This window comes from Emydura macquarii, unplaced genomic scaffold, assembly GCF_026122565.2.
Source record: "Emydura macquarii macquarii isolate MOO-44397 ecotype Brisbane River unplaced genomic scaffold, CSIRO-AGI_Emac_v2 contig_440, whole genome shotgun sequence".
NCBI lineage: Eukaryota > Metazoa > Chordata > Testudines > Chelidae > Emydura > Emydura macquarii.
This window is the reverse complement of record NW_027130577.1, coordinates 41,225-68,986: the sequence shown is the minus strand read 5'-3', so window position 1 is coordinate 68,986 and position 27,762 is coordinate 41,225. Positions and strand designations below refer to the sequence as shown.

The window sequence follows — 27,762 nt, the reverse complement described above, 5'->3', positions numbered from 1 at the left end:
ACCCTGTTCAGGGCTGTGCCTGCGTGACACAATCTGTCCCATGTGAAATGTTTGTTTTGTAGCAGGAAACCGATAACCTCATCTTTGAGCCTGTTTATGGTCATGGTCATGGTCAACATGGATGGAATCATGTATGATGTGTGCAGATGTCGACTATCCCTTGAATATATCGTTAATTACTATAGTCATTTCTAATATTGCAAGGTTAAAATCTCAAGCCAGTCTTCTCTCATTGACACATCAAAAACTTGCACCCAACTCTGTTTACCACAAAATAGTTCCTATGTTCTCTCTCGCTCATCCCTGTAAAGGAATAAACTCTTGGATGTGTAAATAAGATCGTCAAACTACTGCTAGATACTGAGGCAAAAATCTCTCAGAAATATAGGGGAATCCTTTTTCTCTTCTGTTGTTACTGAAACACCTTTCTGGAAAATGGACAAGTAAGGGTAAAAGCCTTATTTCCTGAGTAGACTGGCCCGTTATCTCCTCTGAGTTCACTAAATTCCTGACATGTGTGAGGAAGCTAAAGGATTGAATTGACTAGAAATAACTCATTGTTTAACTCCAAGAAACTGAAGGATGAAGAGGTCAAATGTCCTGATATCCCAGAATACGAACCACATTCCTTTCACCACAAATTAAAAAAAGTCAAACAAAAGAAAAAAAATAAAACTATACTCTAGTCTGCCTTAAGAATCTGATACACTATCTCTCTACATGTGGATATCCTGTCTCGTTCCACCAATAGGATGTCTCTTATTCTGTTGTCAACCCCAAAAGAATGTTAAATGAAACGTATCAGATATAATCAAAGAATCTAAGATATAGAGGAACTATATATATTTTTCTTTTGAATGGTTGTTGTACTCTGAAATAATTATGAATTGCATAGCAGAAAAAAAGGGAAATAGTGGAAGGAATAAGCACTTAATGTGTATAGTTTTGAATATTAAGAGGAATTGATTAAATGGGAAATTGTAATTAATAGAGTGGGTTAATACAAAAATACAGTCTGTGAAATGAGTCGAAGCTAAAAAAAAACAAAAAACCTTCCAACATGAAAAAAAATACAATGTTATACGCCAGTGTCTACTACTGGACATCGACAGAAGTAGAAGAGAAACTACAACAGTTGGAATCTTAGAGACTGTTGACAAATGTGCCATAGAAACTAAGAAGATAACCATTCTCCACTAACTCCCAGAAAAGGCCAGGGAATGGGAACCTCACAGTCATTGTATCCATTGAAAAGTTGAAGGGGAGACTGGATACTTTGGACCAGCCAATGAGGACATCTCTCCCCTCCTCCCAAGGTTACCAGGACTAAGAGGCAATGGTGAGACATCATTTCAGAGACTGTATTTCTCTTTGTTTTATTTAATATAAATATCTGTAATTTAGCTACATTAGTCTGTGTTCTCTACTTACCCCTTAAAGAACTGAATTTTAGGGTTTTACTAAATAATGCCATATGCCGGTTTCTCCTTTAAAACTCCACATTGGTTGGCCTAAGGGGAATCTCAAAGAATACCTTTAAGAAGGGCCGGCTGAAAAATTTTCTGACAGCACAGAGTTCTGTCGGATAATGCTGGTTTGAGGGAACTGAAATGTTCTGTCAGAAAATGTTATTTCCAACAAAATTTTCTATGATGCCAAGCGGGCAGCCAGCCAGCCCACCCACCTACCTGCCAGCTAGCTAGCTGGTATGCAATCTATAAGGGGTCCTGGACATGAGGCAGCCTGCATGGCATCTTGAGTGGACAGGATCCTTGTCTGTGCAGCCCGGGTACCTTCTTCCTTCTGAGATTTGTCACAGAATGGAAAATTCCATTCCCACACACCTCTATTTTTAAGCAATTGCTTTTGCTATTTGAAACTAGTCCCTCTCAAACTAAGCGGCAGGAATTAAGCCGGAGTACAGTCACAGAGTCCATGAGACAAAATGCAACTTTTATTCCCTTCCCTTGAGAGTTTTTTAATGTGTATTAATTGTATTAGAAGTCCTAAAGATTTGATAATTGATGATTGTAAGTAAATGTAGTGAGAAATCTCGGTGATTTGATTGTTCTATGCTTGGCCCCAACATTAGGCTATGTCAATTGCTTGCAAGACAGTATGTTGTGCTCGGTACATGCCTGGAACATCTGGTATCCAGACAATCTACAAATCTTCTTTAAACTCTTGATTGTATACACATATGCTTCTTGGTGAATTAATAAAACTGTTTGATTGGTTAAGAATAACAACATGTTCTGATTTGAGAAGAATTGTCCAAGGTAAAAGTTGACCTGAGAAGATCTTCACATTAAAATTAGTAAGGTAAGACTCCCTGGACTAACTGCAGAGGGATGGCCTTATTAAATTTCATACAAATATCGACTATAATATTTTCTAAAATAGGTTAATCTTATTTGTTACATTTGGGCTTGAAAATCTAACTGGCACTCTGACAAATTGTTAAGTTGAGCTGCATTTATGCTCATACCAGTAGAGACCTTTGCAAAAGGACCCTGGGGAAATAGGTGGATGGAATTTATCAATAGGTTCTTGCAAGTTTCCGTCCCCCCGTCCCTCCGCCAACCTACTCTGGGAAGCCCTAAAGAGAGGTTTTTGGCCAGAGAGGCCAGGTATGTGCTTATTCATCTCATCTCCTGGTATTCCCACACAAAAGAAATTCAGCCTTAACCAGAGTAAAACATCCAGACTGCCCCTACACCTGAGTAATGCTTCCACTTCCTCCTGTATGTCCATGTAGACCCTGCTTGGATGACAGCTCCAGATGCAGGAGCTCAGTGTCAGATTTCATCCTGCTGGGATTTTCCAGTGGGCAGAGAATGGAGCTGCTGCTCCTTGTGGACTTCCAGGTCATCATCCTGGAGGCCCTCCTTGGGAGCAGTCTCCTCAATGTCCTTGTTGGGACTGACTCCCAACTCCACATGCCCATGTACTTCTTCCTGGCTAACCTCTCCTTCCTGGACATCGGCTGTGCCAACACTACCATGCCCCAGTTGCTGTTCCACTTCCTCTCCAGGAAGAAGAGGCTCTCCTACGCTGGCAGCCTCACCCAGATGTACATCTTTCTCTTCCTGGGGATAACCAAGTGCATCCTCTATGCCATGACGGCCTATCACCGGTACTTGGCCAATTGACACCTATTGTGCTGCACCCTCATCACAGAATCATAGAAACGCAGGACTGGAAGGTCATCTAGTTCAGTCCCCTGCACTTATGGGCAGGCCCAAGCATTATCTTGACCATCCCTGACAGGTGTTTGTCTAACCTGATCTTAAAAATATCAGTTGATGGAGATTCCACCACCTCCCTAGGCAATTTATTCCAGTGCTTAATTACCCTGATAGTTAGGAAGTTTTTCCTAATGTCCAATCTAAACTGCCCTTGCTGCAATCTAAACCCATTGCTTCTTGTCCTATTCTCAGAGATTAAGGAGAACAATTTTTCTCCCTCTTTCTTGTAAGCAGGATCTGAATGAGCTCTCCTCCGCTGAGCTCGCTAGGGGGAGGGGAACAGGAATCAGGGCCAGACTGTATTTGCATGAGCACACCCACCTGTTAGGAATGGTAGTATAAAATTTAGATTTGTATAAGTACCAAGGCCTGTGTATAGAATTTTGGGCCTGCTTGAAATCTGAGTTTTTTTGGGATACATATATAAACAAAGAACAGAACAAAGACCCTGTGTGTTACTTTTGCCTACTGTAGATGGGAGGTGTGGCCTTTCTCGGAGATTGACAGTGAGGGAGAGCCAAACTCTCTCTGGGGGGCGGAGCCCGGGAGTACAGCACCACCGGACTAGAAGCAGGTAGGTGGACGGAAAGTATAAAAGGCCGGCCTTCCCACTCAGTAAGGGCAAAGCGGCCAAGGGAGAAAGACGTCTCTCCCTTGGTGCCTGGGCCTGCACCCGACTGTTACACGGAAGAGAGGCTGCCGGAGCTGTCCACTGCCTGGGGCCTTGAGTACCTGGAGGAGCTACCTGGGCCTTGCGACCTGGAGATGCTACCTGAGCTGCCAACCCCGTGTGAGCCAGATGAGACCCCAGGACCCTGCGACCTAGAGGAGCTGCCCTCCACGGATGATTCCAAAGAGTTCCCGGGGCTGCCGTTGAGCGATGAGGCCACAGGATTGTAGAACTATCCTCAGGCAGAGCGCCCCGAGGAGACAGGGAGTGACTCAAGGGACCAGGTATTCTAGGGAGAGAGTGGGAGGAAGTAGCCCAGAGGCATCCGACTACAGTCCGGCTGAGCTTGCTCTTGCCCCAACTTGGCGCGTTTCGGCTGGAGCCCCGCTGACCCAGTGACGGGACAACCCATCACTACCAGGGCCCTGGGCTGGGATGCAGTGGAGTCGGGTAGGCCTGCGTCCCCCTCCCCCCTTCCTACACCGACCTAGGGGTGATCACCCACGAAGGGCCAGAGCCTGTTCCCCACTGCTTGCCCACCCTGGCTGAGGGCCAAGCTTTGGACTATCTCCTCACCCTCCTGAGGGCTTGAGACTGCTTCCTTTCGGCCTGCCCGACCTGCCTAAGGGCCGGGGCTCAGAACTGCTTACTTGCCCTGCTAAGGCCTACAGACTGTTTCCTCACTGCCTGTCCCACCCTGCCAGAGGGCTGGGCTTTGGACTAGCTCCTTGCCCCACAGAGGTCTAGAGACTGCTTCCCTTCAGCTTGGCCTGCTCTGCCTAAGGACCAAGCCATAAGGGTGGGTGCTGGCCCTACTGAGGGCTAGAGACTTTCTCGTGTGCTTTGCCCGCCCTGCCTAAGGGCCAGGGCCTTGAACTGCTTGCTTGCCCTACAGAGGGCTAGAGACTCTCTCGTTTGCTTGGCCTGCCCTGGCTAAGGGCTGGGCCCTGGAACTGTATGCTCGCCCTGCCAAGGGCCCGAGACTACTTCCCCGTTTGCATGGCTTGCCCTGCCTAAAGGCCGGGGCCTGGAACCGGGGATTGGCCTACTAAGGGCTGGAGACTGTCACCTTTTTGCTCGGACTCCCCACAGGGCGCAGGCACCGGGAGGTGTGGCTTCCCTCAGAGATTGATGGCGAGGGAGGGCCACCATTGCCGCCCACAACAGGGGACTTTTTACACCTACCCACAACCAGATGGGTTTTCTTTATTACTGTGAGAAGAGATAAGGGAGGTAGTTAAAATGTTTTGAGGTGTAGTGAGGGTTTGATATATGAATAACGTACTAATGAAGGATAACTCTGACTCCTCTTCAAGACAGACGCCAGAGCAATGTCAAGCAACCGGATGGGAGGAGCAAGGGGGGTAAAGAGAGGCATGAGAAAGAAACACTAAAGGGCTATAAAAGTGACCAAGGCCAAAATATAACCTCGCTCAGCCGTTAGGAGAGACAAAGGACCCCACCCAACATGGGGTGGGGGTTTTGCTCATGGTTTTATATTTATGAAACCTGCTTGCGTTTTTTTTCCAAATTAATGCCGAGTTACTTCCCTCCTTGTAATAAACAGTCTTCTTTCTACACTCAGACTCTGTGCTTGAGAGAGGGGAAGTATCACCTTTTAAAGGCACCCATAGGGGTGGTGTATAATTTCCCACATGACTGGGTGGGGGCTCAAGCTCATTTTTTGTTGTATTGTTGAAAGGAACCCCTAGATGTTGAACCCAGCCCTCATTGCTGCTGACTTCAATTGGCAGAAAGGTTACATCCTTGTTAGAACCTTTTTTGTTCTTGAAAACTGTTATCATGTCCCCACTCAGCCTTCTCGTCTCCAGACTAAACAAATCTAATTTTTTCAATCTTCCCTCATTGGTCATGTGTTCTAGACCTTTAATCATTTTTGTTGCTCTTCTCTGGACTTTCTCCAATTTGTCCACATCTTTCCTGAAATGTGGCACCCAGAACTGAACACAATACTCCAGCTGAGGCCTAATCAGTGTGGAGCAGAGCAGAAGAATTACTTCTAGTGTCTTGCTTACAACACTCCTGCTAACACATCCCAGAATGATGTTTGCTTTTTTTTTGCAACCGTGTTTACACTCTTGACTCATATTTAGCTTTTGATCACTATGACCCCTAGATCCGGTTCCAGAGTACTCCTTCCTGATCTGCGTCAGGATGGCAATGGGGTCCTAGGCCTGCAAGCTTCTATATGTCACAACATACACCAGCTTCACCATGACTCTGTCCTATTGCAGCCAGGATAAGACCAACCACCGCTTCTATGAGGTGCTTTTTGAAGCTGGCCTGTGTGGATGCATTTGAGATCATCCCAGATCTTGGTCTTTTACATTTTCATCCCAGTGGCCATCTTGAAGATATGCCCACTGAGCGGAGGCTCAAGGACTTCTTTGACTTAGAGGGAAAGGGAGTTGGCCAGGGAGAAAGAGGATATCCAGGGGGAGAGTAAGTCCTGGGGTCATGCCCTAAATTAGGGAGATTTACAAGAGCACAGAGGGGTGAGGTATCCATGGGGAGCCAGAGGTATCTCCAGTGTTAAACCAGAGATCGACAAGGAGATAAAGAGGTGGGATAGGAAGGACCCCAATAAGATCTGAGACTGAGCAGACCTAGATTGCTAGTCTTAGGGTCCCTTGGCTGGAATCCAGGGTAGTGGGTGGACCTGGGTTCCCCTACCAGCCACTGGGAAATGACACAGGACTGGGAGAGTTGGAACAGAAAACTGTCTGAGACAGTGTCTGGACAGCTATTCTGGTGGACTTTGTTACCCTGATAGGGGGAACAAATTAGAGACCTGGCCAGAGTCACAAACAGGGAGCACCCCAAGCACAGAGAACCACATTGTGATTCTGTGTGGAATATGTCTGACCTTTCATGATATTACTGATACCAATATTACAGAATTGCAATAGATATCATATAGGATATGCCTTGCAAGGTACCGATGGAAAAGTCATGATTCGCTAAGATTGATACGCACGTTTGTATGTATGTATCATTTTTGTATTATGAGTTCTAAAGATGTCTGGTATATTTGTATTTCAAACTTGTGCTGTGTTTCTGGGTGACACACCCTGCTTGATGGCCCATTAAGGGATCTCAAATGTACAATGAATCCAGTGAAAGAATGAACAGGGGATTCTGAGGCTTTTCCATGCCATGTGGCTGTGTTTGAGACAAAGGAAGTACAAGTCTTATGAGAGAAATTATAAAAGGCTTCTGCACCATCTCCATTTTGTCTTCATTTCTGCTTCCTACCTCTGGATCAATTCATCTACAACTGAAGCTCTGAACAAAGGACTGAGACCCATCCAGGTACTGGATGTACACCAGAGGACCTGTACAAGACTGCAAACTCCCATACTGCTAAGAATCTAATAAAGATGGACTTTGAAGTCAGTTGTATGTATCTGATTGCTTTGATCATTTAACATCTCTCATCTTGTTTGTTTCTTTCCTTGTATAATAAACTAAAGGATTGGCTGGCAGCATGGTATTTTGAGTAAGATCCAAACTCATATTGATCTGGTAATGTGGCTGACCCTTTGGGGATCAGGAGAATATTCTGGTAAAAGTGAATAGAGTTATTTAAAAACTCCTCACTTTATTTGATCTAGTTGCTAATTGGAGGCCAGAGACTGAAATGCAATACAGGGGGCTGTGTATTTCTTGTAACTTCTTAATAACCAGTGTGGGGAATCAGGAGCACGCTTTGTGACTGATTAGTGAATCTGACTGCAGTTTTAACCCCCACTTTGGGAGAATCTGCTCTCTGTTTTGCAGCTTGCCCTGACCTGGGCATTTTCAATGAGCCGCCCTAGGCATAGACAGGTCACTCACATCATGAGCAACCAATAGACGGGGGTGCCAGAAGGGGTGAGGACTAATTCCCAGACCCAGCTACAAGGTGGCTCACCTGCAATGAATGGAAACCCTTTACATTAACAAACAGAAAATTTCCTGTTTTGCAGTACAATTGCAAAGGAGAGCAGGCATGCAATTCCTCTCTACAGCCCAGTCATCCCCTTGGCAGTCTTGGCATTTCACGTACAAAGTTATGCAAGAAGGTATATGATTGCAAAGTAAGAAGAATGAGTAACTATTAGGAATATGAATGGCTTTGACTCATCCCTTCCTGATTACGCAAGGAGTTCCCACATTGCCTCTGAAAGCACATTACATACAGTTAATGCCATTTTGTGTAACTGGACTGTCAGAAATTGTGAGGCTGCTGCTGTTCCTTCTTTCCTCTCCCTCAACTGCCCCCAGGGCTTCTTGTGAAAACCCCATACGTGCTGCAAGTGTCTAATGCGGAGATCAGGTTTGCAGATGAAAATCCCAGATAGATGGAAGTGCCTCCATCTTTCTTTCCAGGTGCCTGTCTCTGAGACAGCATGCACCCCTGGGCTTTGCATCTCCCATTAACTAGTTTAGGTGAGGTGCTGCCTAATGCACTGGGTTTGTTGAACCCCATTCTGAGGTGCCTTATTCTCCTCATTTGTTGTATAGGAAGCCTAGACACCAAACTCAGGCTTTGTGAAATCCTGGGATTTTCTAGGCTCATAAAAGTTAGGCTTGGCAGTGCTGAGTATCATCATGACTGTTTCTATGTGAATTTTGTCCCTTCTCTTCTTTGTAGATGTGCTAGGGTGGCTTTCGTGCTCCCATGGGCAGAGCGCTTTTTCAAATGCGGTGGGTATAAAATGGCCACCTGGGGCTCCCACCAGTCTTAAGATGGCAGCCATCTCACTTCTGCCCCATCTTCCTACAAGCCTTCACAGGCCGAGCAGTGCCCTCGGGACCTTAGTTTCTAAGGTTGGGGTAGGGGGTCCGATCCCACCCTCTTCTTCAGACACCAGCCCAGAGACCCTGGCTGACAGCAGTGGCTGGCTGCTGCTATAAGGCACTGTATAAGTCTTTTCTCTGGGCTGCTTCCCTACCCTGGTATCCGTTGGGGCTAAGTGGCCACTCCAACAGGCAAGCCCCTGCTTCCCTATGACCCCTGTCCCTTCTCTCCAAAGCTCCAGATCTCCAAACTCCAAAAGCACCCTGCCTGCCTGGCAGGGAGCTTTTATCTGCTCCCAGGCGGCCCTTAATTGGTCTCAGCTAATCCTGGGCTCAGCTGACCCTAATTGGTTTCAGCTGACCCTGGCCTCAGCTGGCCCTAATCAGCCTGAGGGAAACCTTGGGCAGCTGCTAGGGCAGTGTTTCTCAACCTGGGGGTTTAGAGGGGTTGCAAGTGTAGAGCTGGTATTGGGGGTGGCAAGAAAGGCAATTGCCTGGAGCCACAGGGCGCCATGAAACTATGTTACATACCTCAGCCCCGTGGGGGTGGGACTCAGGCTTCAGGGGCACAGTAATTTGGAAAGGTTAAGAACCACTGTGCTAGGGGAACAGGGCCTTGGCCATTCTTAGGCTAACATAGCGTCCTTCTACTACCTTCCGGTAGCCCCTATCACATAGACTATAGCAAAAATGCATCACAGAAAATTGGCTTTGCTGCTTGTTTCATATATATCTGCCTCCGATAATGAGCACTGCATGTTCACTGTCCTAATCCTAGTTATTTACATGACCTCGGTGTACAAAAGTTTGTATGTGGAGATGCCCTAGCTGTTTGTCATATGGCATTTAGAGAACTGGGTGCTCCACAGAACCAGTGATCCAGTGAGGTACTGAGTGTCCTGATCGCTTTGGGGGGCAGGATCCTTAATAAGGTCTGGAGAAGTTGTGTCTTTGTTGTGCCATTAGTCTAAGCAATAGTTTGTATGATGTGTCCAATGCGTCACTATGAAGAAGGCCATAAAGCACTGCAATCACTATTCAGGTAAGCAGTGCAACATTAATGACAGAGGGTTATGGGTTCATGAAGAAATTGTGGCGTGGTTTTCAGGAAAGAATGGGAGGCTGCCAGATTCAAAGGGGTGTGGAGGAAGACATAAGGAACAGTGCCTATCACAGTTCCTTTGTTCCAAAGTCTCATGTATCTACAAGGAGCTGACTCAGCTCAGAATAACCCATAGGCTATACTGAGCACATCACAGTTGGAGGCCTTACATGACCATGTGACAGCTGTGCCACAGTTTCATTAGACACAGTGGGCAGTTCCCACTACGATATTTATCAGCCAGCCTACATAAAAGTGTTCATGAAATGAGAGAGCTGACTTGATGACTTCCTCCACCATTTGAAATGGACAGGTTCTGTGAGTGAAACTTCTCTTTGAGCTTTTTCAGACTGATGGGATATATTGTTCTTTTGGGCACATCTTACTTTCTCAGTTGGCTTTCGTGTTTCACATCTTTCTCTCTCTTATCACCATCCTTTTTCTGTTTTTTAATTCCTTGATTTCAATTGATTTTCTCCCGGAAAAATCTTCTACTCCTCTTTAAATGTGCCAGTGTGAATTTAGGAGAGAAAAAAAGTACCAGTATGGCAGGTTGCATTTGGTCTCAATTACACAGTAAATCAATTTTACTGTGGGACATGGGTATAATATATTTGCTCTTTCCAGGGATGTGGCATGGTGCTTAGATTCAGTTAGAAATGTGAATAGAACAATTATATTTTCATCAAGTGAAGGGACAATAAGGTTATATGTAATTCAGTGCTAAACATATTTATTTGTACAGAGAAGAATAGCTTTTGAGATTTGAAATAAATTTACTCAAAATCAAGGTCCTGATGCTACTGAAGTTCTTGTTGGGATTCTTTGGAACTGTTCCTTTGAGTCACCATGGCAAGGGTGCAAAGCCATGCTCTGAGGTGTCCCTAGCCTCTGTGTGCCAGAAGCTGGGAATGGACACCAGGGGATGAATCAATTGATCCACTTGTTCTGTTCATTCCCACTGAAGCATCTGGCATTTGTTACTGTCGGAAAATAGGATACTGGGTTAGACGGTTCACTGTTCTAACCCAGGATGGCTGTTCTTATGTATGTTATGTTCCTTTCCCTGGCTTTGTACGCTCATTGTATTTGATCGTAACAACAGTCCTTGTTTGTTAGTATAACAAAACTCTGCATTTGAAGCTGTTAGCCTCTCCCTAGAAGTGAAGAAAGTCATGTCAGTGATGTTGCTGAGCTGCATGGTCTCAGAGAGTGAGTTGCTTCACCATATGTGTCATCTGTTCGTTTTTGTTTTTTTTTTCTTTTTTTGCGTAACTCTTTCTAGTATTTCTTCAGCTCTTCCTCCTTGTGGCAATCCCAAGTTTGGAGAGTTTCCCTAACAAGCTGAAGGAGTGGGAAAAATGCTTTATTGACCCTGACTATGAAGAACTGGTGGCTATTGCCAAAAATGGACTGGAAAAAAGATGTTATTCAAAGAAGGTGGTAATCGTTGGGGCAGGAATAAGTGGACTCACTGCTGCCAAACTGCTGAGAGATGCTGGTTGCAAGGTAATTATAATGACCAAGAGAAGCCAGGGAGTCAATGCTCTTCTGAAATAGTTTTTATCATTTCTTTTTTTATAGAGTAAGCAGTAGCTGAAGAGCAAAAGAAGGGGAATTTAAGTAAACTAGGTGAATTGCGAAAGAAAGAAAGAAAGAAAGAAAGAAAGAAAGAAAGAAAGATAATTTCTTTCTATTATTTTGATTTCCAGACAAAATGTTCATTTACTTGAAGTTAAGCTTATTAGGGAAGTAATAACATAGCTATATGAAAGGGAATGCTGCAAGTAAAAAAATTCCAGTCACTACAATTTATGGAAATAGTTATTAGTTAAGGAAATGTTCTAAAAGATTCAATAGTTCACATATTTTTGACAAAATTCTTTACCTCTGAAAACTGATGTTAGTATCCCATAGCAACTTTAATTTTCACCCTTGGTTTTTTTGTTTGTTTGTTTGTTTTGTTAGTTTTGGTTTGTTTTTTTCATAGAAGGAACTACTGTCTTGGCTCTCTTGTGGGCCATGGGAAAGACTGAAATTCATTTATCCCTATAGATTGCCTATGTGTCCATTACTGCCCCTCTCAAAACTACCCATAACTACGGCCCCAAAGGCTGGGAAAGCCAATGGATATAGCTTGTATATTTAAATTTTAAGTGCTTAATTGGTTTAAAACCTCGCTGTTTGAAAATCCAGTATAACAATAAATGGAAAAGGTTACTATTACTATGAAAACTTCCATATCGGAATGTATTCCTTGAGTACCCAGTTCAAGAATACAGCCCAATTCTGAAAATGTGCTTGAATACATGCTTAATTTTAAGTACATGCTGAAGTCCTATGGAGTTCAAATTCAAGATAAGCATATGCATACTTGCTTTCCTGCATCAAGTCCTGAGTGCTTACATACTGCCTGAAATTACTTTTATAAAATATTAATTTTCTTTCTTTGATGGCCATTGGCAAAAGAAAGGACATGGGATAAATCAACCCCTATCGTTTAAGAAAGAAATGTACAGCCCCTAGTAACCAGCAAGGGATTGAAAATCATGACCGGTGTTTTGCTCCTAGGTCCTTATTCTAGAAGCCAGTGAGCGTGTGGGAGGACGCATCTTGACCTATAGGGACCGAGATTGGTACGCAGAGCTGGGAGCCATGCGTTTGCCAAGAGACCACAGGTAATATACAGTTTTCTCTCCTCAGCCACCAACCTTGTTCAGAACAGCGGAAGCCCTATTTTTAATACTTTTATGATAATTCCTAGAAAAAAACATCTTTGAAGGCTCAAATTTGAATTGGTTAAAATGCTTCCTCGCCTCCTTGTTTGGATTAATTGCATTGCATCAAGTAGTCAGTTTGTGTGCAAGGAGAAAAATCTCTATGGATCTTTATCTCTTCCTGCATAGATGGGATGGGACGAAGCGGGTGGAGGTAGGGAGTGGATTGAGTTCTGGCAATCTATTCCACCAGCCACTGCAGATAAAAACAGCACTGAGGGCCCAGGGCCTAGGATTGGCCCAGGTTCATTCTCACTGAAACAAAGTGGAACCAGAGATTAGAATCACAATCAAGTCCCTGGTATGCTCTTGGACTGCAGAACCACATCACAACTGAGCTGTAAAGTAAACATTAAGGTTGGGCTCGCATATCAGTAAAAGAAGGGAAAAATCTGGCTAGAACAGGAATAAACTAAAACAATTAACAACCCAGGAAATCAATAAGAATTTATAAGAAACCCAAAATATCTGAAGGTTTGGAATTTAGCATATAAAAGACCAAACTACCACTGTTCTGGCTCCACAGAGACCCCAGCCTGCAATCTTCCAGCCAGGATTCCTTTCATACCTTCTTTGTAAAATGTGCTGGTTTAGGATTATGGACTTTTTAAAGGGCTTTCTGAGGACTTATTAGGGGGAGCTGTGCAGCTTTTAGACTGACCCGCTGGTAACCAGCCAGGTCCTCAAAGGTTTTGGATCCATGTTGCTTATTGAAAAAAACATGACTTAGCATCAGTTTAATAATTTTTTGGGAGACATTTTTTTTAAACAAACTAAAATCCAATCAACAGAATGTCACCAACAGTATCATTAACGATAGTAAACTAATCTAACAGTAAAAAATTACAGCTATCAAATTTAAATGAACTCAGTATCAGATCAACAAATCCAACAAGTTCAATTTTGGATTGGATTTAAATTATCAAATGAATATAAAAAATAATTAGTCCTTCACATTTCTAAAGAAAGGGGCTGCCCATTTTGATTATAAACTCCATGTCAAGAATTAAACCAACGCAATTAAAATCTATTATTTGAATCTAGCTGCAAAACTGAAGGTTATTTCACTCATAAAAAAGTGAGGAATGGAGGAAGGACTGAAGAGTGAATGGGAAGAAAAAAAATTGTGTGGACACATATTTTAGTGATATAGTTGTATATAGAACATGTTTCACATTGTTATGGTATATATTAGATGTCATGATGCAAGAGAAATATTACCTGGTCGTTTTCCCTCCCTATGCACCCTTGCACAAAAGCTGCATTCCCTGAATTAACCTGAGTGCAAAGATTGTTCCCTATTAGTGTCTAGTGTGACACCGGCCAATCCAAAGGGGTCAGGGATGTGTTTTCATCATTCCTGCATTGGCTTGTGGTACTGGACGGCTATGCAGGGACAGTGCACATCAGGGGAGTTTACTTCAGGAGTGAAGCAGCAGATATTCTGTCCCTTTGAATTGAGGATCTGTAGGAAGAAAAGACTATGATGGGATGATCTATTCATAAATTTGGGGACAATTCAATTCTTCATTGTGCACTGTGGGCCTATTAGCTGCAGTGTTTTGTGCCTGTGTGTAACTTTGATAACATATTCTTTATCCCTCTCTAGTGGCTACGATGAGCAGAGCTGGTCAGGAATGTTTGTTGAAATGCTGTTTTCTATGGAAAATGTGGTTTCTGCAAAATTGAAATTTTCCACAGGAACATGTTTATTTTACAGAATTTTTTTATATTTTCCGTTGGGACAATCAAAAGAACACATTTCATTTTTATTTGGGTTCAGTCAACATTAATTTCTGTCTTCATGAGTTGCCCCAGAACCTCACAGAAGTTGCAGTTTAGGTTCGTCATGTCTCCCTTAGGGGGCTGGGACTCCCGACGTGCACTTTGGTGGCTCAGCCAGAGGGAGAAATCATTGTGCATCATGGGAGATGTAGTCTGACCATGGAGTCTAACCCATAGGGGCACAAAGCATCTGAACTACGATTCCCATAAGTCACTCTGGCTGCTCAAGCAGTTGCAGATAAACATTTAATTTCATGTCGACCAACCAGTATGAAAATTTTTGATTTGAGAATGTCAAAAGGTTTTGACATTTCCAAATATACATTGTTCAGAACCTTTAATCCCACTTTGGGATGAAAACAAATGTTTAGTGAATATTTTTGTTTCAGTTTTTAGCAAAATTATTTATGACACATTTAACTAAAATTTTTATTTGGAACATATTTTTAAAATGTGATTGACATGGTTATCAACATTTTTATCACAAAGCAATGAAATTGCCTGCAAAGCATGGTTCAATGTGGATTTGGTAAAATATGGATTTGGGGTCATATGACACACAAATAATGCCCTTTACTTAGGTAGTATTGGGCAATTCGTGCTTAGAATCATGAACAAACGTATAATGTTCTTTCTCATTTTGGCAATTTTCTCTTTTTCCTCTCTCTTTTTTCTTTAGGATTGTGCGTGAATTTATTACCAAATTTAAACTTAAACTGAACCCATTCTATAATACGGATGACAATGGCTGGTATTTAGTTAACAATGTCAGGGCAAGATCTGGAGATGTTGAACGCAACCCTGATATCTTGCAATACCCTGTGCATCCCTCTGAGAAGGGGAAATCTGCCAGTAAACTTTATGATCAGACACTGGATAAAGTAAGTGTGTTGTGGAAAGGACTTGTGCACTGTAGATATGTCTTCACTAAAGAGTGAGCCTGGGCTTTTACTTGGATGTTGGCCTTAAACCTCACCTCTCTCCCTCACATCCACACACAAAACCCTCCAATTCAAGATTTAGTAGTCCTTCCAACACAGGCTAGCTGGCATAGCTGAGAGCATGGGTTAGAGCCCAGTGTCTGCTTTCACTTGAGCTGGTAACCAATGCACTGTGCAGTGAAGATGCAGGCTAAACCCCTCAAGTTCTGATAGTCCTCCAATGCCTTCCCACAATTCCCCCCAGGTGCCTAGAAATACAGTCAAGCTCAGGGAAAGAACCACAGAGTGGCTCAGCTTACTGAAGTACAGAGACCCATGGAAAAAGTCCCCAGAAGTCCTCGCAATAGACACATGGGTGAATGGATCACCAGGGAGGGCACAATACCTTGGGTCTGGCTTTGTAGTATGGCTGATTACACTTGTGGAAGGCTAACTTGAGTCACTGGATCTGGTCTATGCCCAGCCTGTAACCAGTCTCCTGGCAGTGACTCTTTTACTGTGCTGGGTTCCAATGACCCACACCATTCTACCAGGGCGGGACAGAGGTCTCCAAGACCCTGAGACTGGGCCTTCAGCACCAGCTATCTCTGGCTCCATGCAACAAATCCAGCAATGCTCTCAGTGAGTATTCACAATGACACCAGTAGCTTTTCCTGGCAACCTAACTCCCATTGATTTCAGTGGGATTAAAGACACTTAGGTGCTTTTGAAAATCCCAAAGCTGCCTAGCTGCATCTTTAGACATCTAAATACCTTTGACAATCTGGTTCCCTAAATACTCAAGATACTAAATACTTTCAATACTCAAGATACTCAAGATGCTAAATACTCAAGATACTAAATACTCAAGATATTTCTGAAAATTTCTGAAAATGGGAGTTGAAAATTGTACCTTTAGTTTATTTATTTTATTGTTCTGAAAGTCTGAGCAAAAGCAACTCAGTCAGATGGAGAACTGCAGGACTGGAAAACAAAAACTATCCCTCCTTATCTCCATTAAAAAGATCTTGTTAACAGCTCTTTCATCTAATCAGTCATTTCATATTCTGCCTCTTTGTGCGTAGGCACTAGGTTAACATCTGAAAGTACATGATCACAAGCAGGGAAAATAACCAATCTGCAAAGGAAGAGCCATGCTCATGAAACAAATGACTTTTTTCTTGGTTGTTCCACAGGTGACAACAGACTGCAGAGTTTTGAAAGAGAAATATGACTCCTTTTCCATCAAGGTAATTGGCGTGCTAGTAAGCCTGAGTTCCTAAAGCTTCCCTCCCATTAGCAAATGGGACTCCTTGTGGGATTGGTCTTCTATGTACACACAGTGCATGGGAGGAGGTATTACATCCAAATCCTCCTAAACCTCCTGGCTTGTGCAGCCAGCACGCTTGCCTTGTGGATCTTCTTGGGGCCAAATGGTTACAACACAAAAAAAGCATAAAACGCAAACCTGGGCATACACTTATCAGCAGTTACCTTTCCAATATACCAAAGCAGGCTTCCCCGGCAAAGCTCAGTCTGTTGCAGAGATGGCTGGAGAACCAGCATGCAACTGTTCATGAAAGGACCCCACGCCTTAAGGAGTTTCCACAGTGAATGAATCCAGAGTGTCTTTCCCCGCATTTTATTATACTGAAACAGTCTGTTGTCTTGATTCATAGCCAGGCGATCTCCTGCCTGCTATAACGGTCCTTTGCACTTCCACATGATTTTGATCATTTGCAAGTATCTGTTCCAAGATGTGGCCAGGGAAGGGAATAATAAAACCTTGCTCTCCATCCTGGCTGACTGGGAGAAGGGGACAAGTCCCTCTTATTTGAATGAGTCGTCACCTAGACACTTTACCCCTGGTGACTAATTTTTACTCCAAGTCCATCAAGCATCTTTTCAGTATAAATACATTATTCCTTAAATATTACCCATACAAATATCTTGCCAGGATTATGAGTCTTCTTGGCAAGTTATGAGATTTCTGCAGATACCTCACATGTTACTTTTCATGGATAAACAGCCTGTAAGATGTGTCTGGCGGAGTTAGTTTGTCAGGTCTGAGCTGAGAGATGTTTGCAAAGAACAGGGGAGCCTTTGCCAAGGGGTCTCTGTATCTCAATGGGTGTGACATCTGCTTATCACTTGTGGGTACGGAATAATTCCAATGTTAATCTGAAATGAAATATCTCTTCAGCCATCATTTCTGCCCCTCCTCTCTTCCCCACCCAGGAATATTTGATTAAAGAAGGAAAATTAAGTAGGGGAGCCATTGACATGATTGGTGACTTGCTGAATGAAGATGGCAGTTTCCACCTGGCTTTTCTTTATTCTGTCATGGACTATGTTGCATTCCAAGAAGGGTAAGGAAAAATGTATCTTTAATCTCTTGCTTTATATGGGGAAGAACATGTATCTATGGTTGATCTTCTATCTATCCATCCATCTTCCAGTACATCTATCTGTTGTAAATTGCATCTTCAGCTAAGTGTTTTTGTGATATTCACTCAGACAACTGTTGCCAGATGACGTAATTCTTTTACCATCATCTTTCCCATCCCCACCTTTCTTTCAGTTTTGATGAGATCACTGGGGGATTTGATCAGCTTCCAGAGGCTTTCTACAAGGACATGGATAGGAATGTTCTATTTCACTCCAATGTAGTGAAGATACTAAACAACAATGACCAAGTGAGAGTGTTATATCAAAGGCCACGCACATTGGTCCCCTTCTCAGTGACAGCCGACTATGTTCTTGTCACAGCCACGGCAAAAGCCACACGGCATATTAAATTTTCTCCACCTCTTTCAACTAACAAGACCCATGCCTTGCGCTCCCTCCACTACTCAAAGGACGTTAAGATCTTTTTGGCCTGCACTGAAAAGTTTTGGGAGAAGGATGGAATCCATGGTGGTAGGTCAATCACTGATCGCCCATCGAGATTCATCTACTATCCCAGCCACAATTTCTCCAGTGGCGTGGGGGTGATCTTGGCTTCCTACACCTGGGATGATGATGCTGAATTCTTCGTTCCCCTCAGTGATGAAAAGTGTGTTGATGTGGTGCTGGAGGACCTGGCAGAAATCCACCAGTTGCCCAAGAATTATATCCAGAAGGTCTGTGATAAACATGTGGTAAAGAAATGGGGCCAGGACAAATATGCAATGGGATCATATGTTTCATTAACCCCATACCAGTTTACAGACTACTCCAAAGCTTTGTTTCAGAATGAAGGGAGGATCTATTTTGCAGGAGAATACACAGCCCACCCTCATGCCTGGATTGAAACTGCTATGAAAGCTGCTGTGAGAGCGGCAAGGAACATCCATGGCGCTATCAACATATCACCCGGCTGGCATCAGAACGAGCTGAAGGAAAATCAACTTTAATGGATTTAGGGTGTTTGGTGAAGGTAGAAATATACTGGGTACTGCCTGGGGAATTAAAATTTACACTGCTAATCATCAAGCACCTTTATTGTTGTTGTGGTTATGTTGGTGGTAGCACCTGGGTATCTCAGTCATGACCAAGATCCCATTGTGTGTGTCACTCTAAAAACACAGAACAAATAAGGCAGTGCCTGCCCCACAGAGCTTATAATATAAGTATATAACAAAAGACAATAGATGGATACAGACAGACAGGGAAGCACAATGAAATAGTGCAGCACTAATTTTGCTTTAGGTGAAGCTTTATGGTTCAGAAACTGCCTATGCCAGTAGTAGACTGCTACGCTCACACTGTAGCCTAGGATTCTTTTGGCTTTTTCCTCAGCTCATTAACATTATCTCAGGCCCATCCACATGGGGACACTCAGGAAAGTTAAGACAAAATAACTACAGATATGATGTTAAAGCCCATTAATGCACATTAGAAAGCTCTGTGGACACTCTCATTCAGAAGTAGAGTGGCATTAGTTCATTTTAGCTTAATCCTCTTTTGTTTTAACACATACTAGAACTCTACAAGGTATCCCTGGGCAACCTTTTACTTTGCATCAACAAAGTCTTAGGGCATTTAATATCAGTCCAGTTTATTTATATGTGCTTTAGAGGATAGAATTAAAATTCAAAATGATCTGGATACACTGCAGAAATGGTCTGAAGTAAATAGGATGAAATTTAATAAGGACAAATGCAAAGTACTCCACTTAGGAAGGAACAATCAGCTGCACACATACAAAATGGGAAATGACTGTCTAGGAAGGAGTACTGCGGAAAGGGATCTGGGGGTCATAGTGGGTCACAAGCTAAATATGAATCAACAGTATAACACTATTGCGAAAAAAAAGCAAACATCATTCTGGGATGTTTTAGCAGGAGTGCTGTAAGCACGAGACGTAATTCTTCTGCTCGTCTCTGCACTGATTTGACCTCATCTGGAACATTGTTTCTAGTTCTGGGTGCCACATTTCAGGAAAGATGTGGACAAATTGGAGAAAGTCCAAAGGAGAGCAACAAAAATGATTAAAGGTCTAGAAAACATGACATGATGGAATATTGAAAAAATTGGGTTTGCGTCATCTGGAGAAGAGAGAAGACTGGGGGGGGGGCCATGATAACAGTTTTCAAGTACATAAAAAGTTGTTACAAAGAGGTGAGAGAAAAATTGTTGTCTTTAACTTCTGAGGATAGGACAAGAAGCAATGGGTTTAAATTGTGGCAAGGGTGGTTTAGGTTGGCATTAGAAAAAGCTTCCTAACTGTCAGGATAGTTAAGCACTGGAATAAATTACCTATGGAGGTTGTGGAATCTCCATTACTGGAGGGTTTTAAGAGCAGGTTAAACAAAAACCTGCCAGGGATGGTCTAGACAATACTTTATCCTGCCTTGAGTGCAGGGGACTGGACTGAAAGACTTCTCAAGGTCCTTGAATAATCACTGAATCTTTTAAATGGATTCTTCTAAAAGGATACCTCCACTTAAAAGCCTATTTCCAGCTGTGAAGTAGACAACATGGAGTCTGTCTTGAAGGAAATTGCCCTGCTGTTTCTTCCCCTGCTGGGGTTGTCTGATGAAATGAAAACTATTTAGATCCAGTCTCCTCCTGCTTCAACTCCCTGTGTAATTGAATGGACATTAGACATGTGATTGTCAATTTTCTTCCCTCTGTGATCGTGTGAAATTTGCCTCCACCACTTGTTAGTTTGATGGATCTGTTTACATGATAGATCAATACATTTTCATTGTCTTTCAAAGTATTTTGGAAGTAACTCTCAGAAGGGGAAACTACATCCCTTTGTCTTGGGTGGGATGAATCCTGAATGGCTGGCGAAAACATTTGATGAATTATAATTTCAGTTTATGTCCATAACTTTGCATCGGTTGTTTGTACCTACCTTACGCAATGATCTTTATAACCTGCGAGTCATGAGCTCTACAATGACGACTCTCGTGATGCTTATCAGATATCTTTCATGACTTTATAGAATTGGAATACACTTGAACTGGCTAAGCCAGCTGCAATTCATTGCCAGCTATCTGGGGACCCCCTTGTCCTCTGCCCTTGGGCTGTTCCTAATGCACAGTTCCCAACCTTGAAATGTAGGCCCTCACCTATTGAAAGGCAGATCTTGGGCTGTGTCTGAGTTTGGACTGAGGCCTGGTCTTCACTAGGAAATTGCGTCAGTATAATTATATCGCACAAGGGTGTGTAAAATCTACACCCCTGAGTGATGCAGCCAGAAGCTCCATAAAAGTGGGGGGACCACCAGTACCCATATTGTGGCCTCTGACCCCATTCTTCCCCTCATCCCTGAGGCCCTGACCCTCCTGCCCTCCCCTCCCATCCACACCCCTTTTCCCCAAGGCCCTGCCCGCACCCCGCCTCTTCTTCCAAGGCCCTGCCCTCGCTCCACCTCTCCCCAGAGACACTGCCTCCCGCTCGCTCCTCTCCCCTATCCCATCCCCTATCACTGGCCCTTAACACAGATAAAAAGTGGGAGGGGCGTAGGTAGCATCTTCACTGAAGCGCCTCAGCTGCATTGGTGTAGACAAGCGCTGAGTTTAGTTTGGAAGGAGTGTGGGACAAGTGGCTTTTTGTCTCCCTAATCTGAGGGACCTGTCTCTCCCAGACCTGTTATGGTGTAAACTAGAGGAGAATCACACCTGCTATTCCTTATCCCAGCTGCCAATGACCTACAGCGGCACCCAAAGACCTCTGGGGTGTAGAGCTCATCCCCTTTTTCCCCAGCAATGCTGTCCAGGCCAGTAGGGGGAGGAAAGAAGCAGTGGATGCTGCTAAGGTGTCTCTGAACTATGAGAGGGTTTCCTGTGCGGTGGATGATCCTGTGGCCAGAGATGAATTTCGATCACAAGTGACCACGTTGACCATCAAAGTCGTTCCTGGAAGTTTTTCTATTTCTTCTTTTCTGTGTCTCCAGAGCTTTAACTTTACTCAGCGAAACTTTCCAGGGCAACGAGTTACTACAGATCTCAAAACAATGACTAAGGATGCCCGGTGCAACTTTCTTCCAGTTAGCAGCATTTGGCAATAGAATAGGGGAAAAACTGAAGTCAATGGACCTGTGCCTGTTTTGATCAGAACTGAATTTAGTTCCTGCTGTTTTTGCTCTTCAAGAGCTCTTTTTTTATGAAGTAAATGCCAAGATTAGATCCATTCACTTCAATGGGACTAGTCATATGAGCAAAGCCAAACAAGCATGTACATTACCTCTCTGCAGAGTGTCAAGAACAGGTCTGTGCACCACTGCAATAGCTCTGGGTCCCGCAAATCAGAGCTTAAGGGGTACATAACAGTGAGCCTTGTGCAGGAGTGAATTTCTGGTCTGCAGAGATTGGGTTCTACAGATGGGGAGGACTGGAGACTGGAATACAAAACTCTCCAAAGCAGCATCCCCTTGCAAAACCTATCAGGATATCTTCTAAGACTGTTAGGGGGAAGGGATAGAGAGGATAGTGGAGGCACCAGGTAATGCGGGAGCTAGTGATAGCCCATGAAGCACGGTAAGAATATAAGGCTGAGAAGCAGTGTGAAGTCAGAAGATGTCAGAATGGATGACCCTGACTCTATAGACTAGCTAATGTCCAAGCAAGAAACAGCTAAATGGATGTTCCTGAACTCCACCCATCTCCCAGATCTCTGTGAATCTCCAGAGATCTGTGATTTGGGTGGGTGAGTGTGTTGCTGGGTGAGCGCAGAACCCTCTACTGACTCTGAAAATGAAGGCCAACACCACTTTGGGGGTCTGTGAACTCAGTCTGATCTCACGACAGAAGAATGCAAAGAACCACAAGCAGAAACTTGCTGTTTCAAAGCATGTGCCTGAGGGGGAAGAAATTTCAGGGCAACATTTGCTCCTGTAACTGCAAATTAATTAAAGACTTGGGAGAATATTCCCCTGGTAAATTTTAGATACATATTTCCCCTTAGATAGTTAATTTTGAGCTGCTGGAGTGATGTAATGGTCCCAACCTTGACTCAAACTATTTAAATACTGTATTTCCTTCCACCACTTATTGTTCATTTTTCATCATCAAGGAATTGACTGGGGTAGCTTTAGAAATATGTTAGAGAGTCAGATATAAAAGGTCTCGTGCTATATTTCTGATTACTGATTACAGACTGCAGTTCCTACAGATTGGAGTTTGTTTGTTTTTTTAAATCATTGTGGGTTTGTTTGTTTTTTTGAGAGTGCAGGCATGAATATTTATGGTATTATTTATTTTTTCAGAATAAATGGAATAGATGTCTTCAAGATTTTTAACTAATTTTCTCTCTTAGAGAATATTATTGCTCTATATTAAAAGAATACAATGTTAATTAAAACAGTCATTACCTGTGCCTGTTACAAGGCAGTATTTTCACACTTCAACAGTAAAAGTAAAGGTAACAAAGAAGAACTTTAAGTGGATTGCTTATTTATTTACTTGTTGCAATCATTTTCAGCTCATCAATGTGTGTTGGTTATGAATGACCAGATCCCAGAATAATGGGGAGACAAATAGATTCTAAGAATATAATAGAGTGCAGTACAATAGAACAACAGTTTGATTTGAAACAAATAGCAGCATTTTTCCAAAAGAGGTGAAAAATTCTCTCCTTTCTCAATTACTCACAGAACAAGATGGGAAGATGGAGGTAAGCACTTACTGGTTTCTTCTGTTTCTAGACTATATGTGTTCAAACTCTCGAGGCTTTGGTAGTTGTTTTTGTCTTTTGAAAAGCACCATTCTTGTCCATAAAATTCCTTACAGAAAAATAGCAGAGACATGAGTATATAATTTTTTCTATCAGTATATATATACATTCAAGTTAATTTTTGTCACGATGATGATGATGATGACGACAACGTATCATACACGTAACCTCACAGATAATCCCATTATCTTTTTGAACATTCATTACAATTAGAAATGCTACATAGAAATAATTAATCATTATAATTACCATTAATCATGGTAGCAACTGATTACATATAAGACACTTTTAGGGTCTTAAAATATATATTAAATAGATAGAGACTGTTTTTTATGATATCATATAATCAATTTTAATTTCTCATTCATTTGGAATCTGATCCTGATGAAGGAAACACCATAGACTTTGTGTGCCTCACATCTTCTACCCAGCTTGTGCTATTAGGATCTGCCTGTGTTGAAGGAGGGGCTGTGTAAAACCCTGATTCTGCAAAGGGTTATGCACATACTATGCTTTACACATCGTGAGAAGTCCCACTGACTTCAATGGGTCGACTGGCACATGTAAAGTTTCTCTTCTTGTTTTCAATAGTCTATAGCCAACATTTACTAACTTTACCTGTAATATTGGGTGCTTCCAGGTTTGCATGCCCGGTGTAATGCATCCAACAGAGGCCTGACTTTCCGAAGGTGCTGATCACTGACCTTCTGAAATTCAGGTATTTTTAGAGGTGTCTCAAATTGGGCATTAGGAAACTGATGCACCTGAAGTCACACGTCCCTTTTGAAAGCTTCTGCCTTAAAGTCTTGCTCACAAAGTTGCAATTGTCACTGTGCAAGCCCTTTTCCTGTACTCACAGCTTAAGGTATATTTTGTTAGAGAAAAGCTCAAACAGTGGGAAAGAGCTCAGAGCAGGATCTGCAATATTTACAACTTCTGTGTAAAAGGAATTGACTCGGAGGGGGATTGTCATCTCTCCATGGCACAGGCTGTATGTCAGTCTACAGTGAGAAGTGACCATGGTTTTCGGGCCTCTATGGCTCTGTCTACACAGCAGTGAAGCACCAGCAGCTGGCCCATGCCAGCTGATTTGGGCTCACGGGGCTCAGGCTGCAGGGTTGTTTCATTCCTGTGTAGTGCATTGCCTAGCACAAAAGGGCCATGATTTTAGTTGAGTGTCTAGGTACTGCTGTAAATAGATAGATAATTTATTCTTGTTCTCGTTATTATAGAAGGTGACTACAATCATTGGTTACTTTATAAAATCATGCTGTTTCTCAGACATTTTGAGCACCCTTATTTCCCAGTGACTTCAGCTGGATTAATGAATGCTTAAAACATGCTAAAGTCAAGCTCAAAAGAGCCTCTGGTCTTATTTAAAAGTTGCACTGTTTAAATTTAACTTGATTTAAAACCTGGTTTGGTTGAACTGGGACAAAAACACAGTGTGGACCAAAAATAGTCAAAAATTATCTGTTGAAAGATTTTTTTTTTTCTAGTGGAAAATGGCTTTTTGAGTAAAGGAAAAATCCCATTTGAATCTAAAGTGTGCTGTTTTGGGGTTTGGACTTTTTCCCCCCCAAAAAAACCAAACCAAACAAAGCCAAATCAAAACAAAACAAAAGCCGTACCCAGACAAATTTTAATGAACCATACGATTTAATGAATTCATTTGAATGATTGAATCATTCGATTTAAACTAAGCTCATACTGGGAGATTAAAATTGTGTTTTGTGCCATTTTATTAAGAGCATTTTAAAATCACACCTTTAGTTCAACCACAGCAACACTAAATATAGACAAGGCCTGAAGCTGTATACCCAAGTGATGAGATTTCCAAAATTACATGTTATTTAAAAAAAAATTAAAAAATAGAAAGCAAACTGGAGCCGTAGGCCTGGTCTACATGTAAATGGCATAGCTATGGAATTCAGAGGTGTGAAAAGTCCACACCCTGAACAACGTAGCTACGCCAACCTAAGCCATCGCATAGACACAGCTAACTTGATGGGAGAATGCTTCCGTCAACTTAATCAGGGATGTGGTGCTCCTACACGGACAGAAAAAATCTGTGAGAGAATATTCATGTTAACCAAGATATTTGGCATTTCTTCAGATGAAGGGAGATGCTAACTAGTATATAAGACTTCATCAGGCTTACCCTATGTACAATGTGAGCATATTCCACACATTTTTTTTTTGTTCTGATCTCTGTTCTTGTGCCTCCAGGCCAAACCACATGAAGAGGAAAAGGAGAGGAATAATGCAACGTTGCCAACAGAATTTATTTTGCTGGGACTCTTTAACCAAGCGGAGACACACCCCTTCCTCACGGCTGTGATTTTACTTGCCTTCACTACTGCCTTGTCAGCGAATGGTCTCCTCATATTTCTAATCCAAAGGGAGTCCAGCCTTCACAGCCCCATGTATTTTTTCCTCAGTCAATTGGCCTTTATGGATATCTGTCAAATCCTGAGCGTTGTCCCCAAAATGACAATGGACTCCCTGACCCCAGGGAACTCCATTTCACTAGCTGGATGTGGGGCCCAGATATTTCTCACAATAACCATGGGAGGAGCAGTATGCCTCCTTCTGGCGGTCATGTCTTATGACAGGTATGTGGCGATATGCAATCCCTTGCTATATCATAGCCTCATGAACAAGAGAGCCTGCGTAAGAATGGCAGCTGGCATCTGGTTTGGTGCATCTTTACATTCCTTGATTCATACTGTTTTTGTTATGCGACTGCCCTACTGTAACGTGAAAGAGATCAACCACTTCTTCTGTGAGATCCCGACCCTGATGAAATTGTCCTGCTCTGACATCTCCACTTACGAGACTGTGATTTTTGTGAGCGGCATTGTACTGCTCCTCATCCCTTCCACCATCATACTGTCTTCTTATACTTGCATCCTCTCTTCAGTCCTGAGGATGAGCTCCGTCAAAGGAATGCAAAAGGCACTGGCCACCTGCTCCTCACATCTGACCGTGGTGGTGCTGTTCTACGGAGCAGCCATCTTCATGTACATGAGACCCAGTTCCTACCACACACCGGAGGAGGACAAGATGGTGTCTATGTTTTACACCATTGTCACCCCAGTGCTGAATCCTCTCATCTACACCTTGAGAAACAGGGATGTCTTAGCAACGCTAAGAACATTGGTTGGGAAATGCATAGTCTGTCAGAAACGTGGATATGAAAGGTAACTGACGGCTTGCGTCCCAGGTCTGATCACTTCCTACTCAACTAGGGATAGGGTTTCCTTAAAGATTTAGTTGTAGGGTGAACTTTTCAGAATTCCTTACCAGCCCAAGTGCCACTGAAAATCAATGTGTCTTAGGCTCCTACGTTTCTATGGCACTTTTTGACATTTTTTGCTCCTGGGGCTAGTTTCACAAGAGGGACGTAGGTGCCTGATTGGCCCTTTAGGTGCCTGAGTCCGACATTTAGGCACCACCTAATTCACAAAACCACCGCTTAGCTGTTGCCCTTCTCCCCCCCCCCAGCAGCACCTGAATCCCCTAAGTCTCAGATGTGTAAAGGTGTTTGGGTGTTGTTGCACTAAGCGTTGCAAGCCTTAACTGACGTAGGAGCCTAAATCCCATCTACAAAAGGGAAAGATCTTTGAAAATGAGATTGAGACTGCAAAATCAGTTCGGCACTGCAGTGCTGAGCACAGGGACTCTTAAATACCTTTTCAAATTTGGGCCTAATTGATTGAGGAGCCTAAATCCCATCAACTGTCCATGGGATTTTGGTTCTTAAAGGCCTATGACCTTCAGAGCCAAAATCCCATTTAAAGTTAAGATATGCCCTTAGAAGCCAAGATCCCATGGACCATTGAGATGTACCCTTAGGAGCCAAAATCCCATGGACAGCTGATGGGATTTAGGCTCCATAAATCAGTTAGGTATTGCAAGACTGAGAACAGCGATGGCTAAATACCTTTAAAAATCTGGCCCTAAGTACCTGATTTTCTGCTGATATAGTCCCCTAAGCAGTTTCGCACTTGTGCATGCACCTACATCCTAATGGCAGAGAGCACCTCAGCATCTAGTTCACACCTAAGCCCCAGTGGGATTCACAATATTGGCATCCCCCCAGCTATCTTTCCTGCAGAGTCCAGTCTGGTGGGGATTCTCTGAGCACACCGATTCAGCCCAAAAGACAACCAGGAGGAGGGTGTTCCCCCACTTATACCCAACAGTTCATTGTTTAGTGCACTCACCTGGGATGTGGGAGGCCTGGATTCCAGTCCCTGCTCCAAATCAAGCAGAATAATGATTTGTA

At 43.0% G+C, this 27,762-nt stretch overlaps 2 protein-coding genes across 2 annotated transcripts; both read left to right on the top strand.

The window, feature by feature from the left end:
• Positions 1-102: 102 nt before the first annotated feature.
• On the top strand, positions 103-26,674 carry LOC137146380 (olfactory receptor 2AG2-like; the record flags this gene model as incomplete). The annotated part of the gene is made up of 3 exons (XM_067537638.1): positions 103-131; positions 2,759-3,136; positions 26,087-26,674. Coding segments are annotated over exons 1-3 (995 nt in total), but the record flags the coding sequence as incomplete, so codon positions are not given.
• Positions 10,129-18,731, top strand: LOC137146373 (L-amino-acid oxidase-like). The gene is made up of 7 exons (XM_067537629.1): positions 10,129-10,141; positions 11,109-11,332; positions 12,395-12,501; positions 15,065-15,266; positions 16,502-16,555; positions 17,544-17,674; positions 17,887-18,731. The coding sequence occupies exons 1-7, from the start codon at positions 10,129-10,131 to the stop codon at positions 18,698-18,700; spliced, it is 1,545 nt and encodes a 514-aa protein (XP_067393730.1). The 3' UTR covers positions 18,701-18,731.
• Positions 26,675-27,762: the final 1,088 nt, after the last annotated feature.

Bases quoted from the DNA above. Each gene is read 5' to 3' on its own strand.
- LOC137146373 (XM_067537629.1), top strand. The intron at 15,267-16,501 runs GTAAGTGTGTTG...GTTGTTCCACAG, and splicing joins ATGATCAGACACTGGATAAA to GTGACAACAGACTGCAGAGT. The intron at 17,675-17,886 runs GTAAGGAAAAAT...CCTTTCTTTCAG, and splicing joins TATGTTGCATTCCAAGAAGG to TTTTGATGAGATCACTGGGG.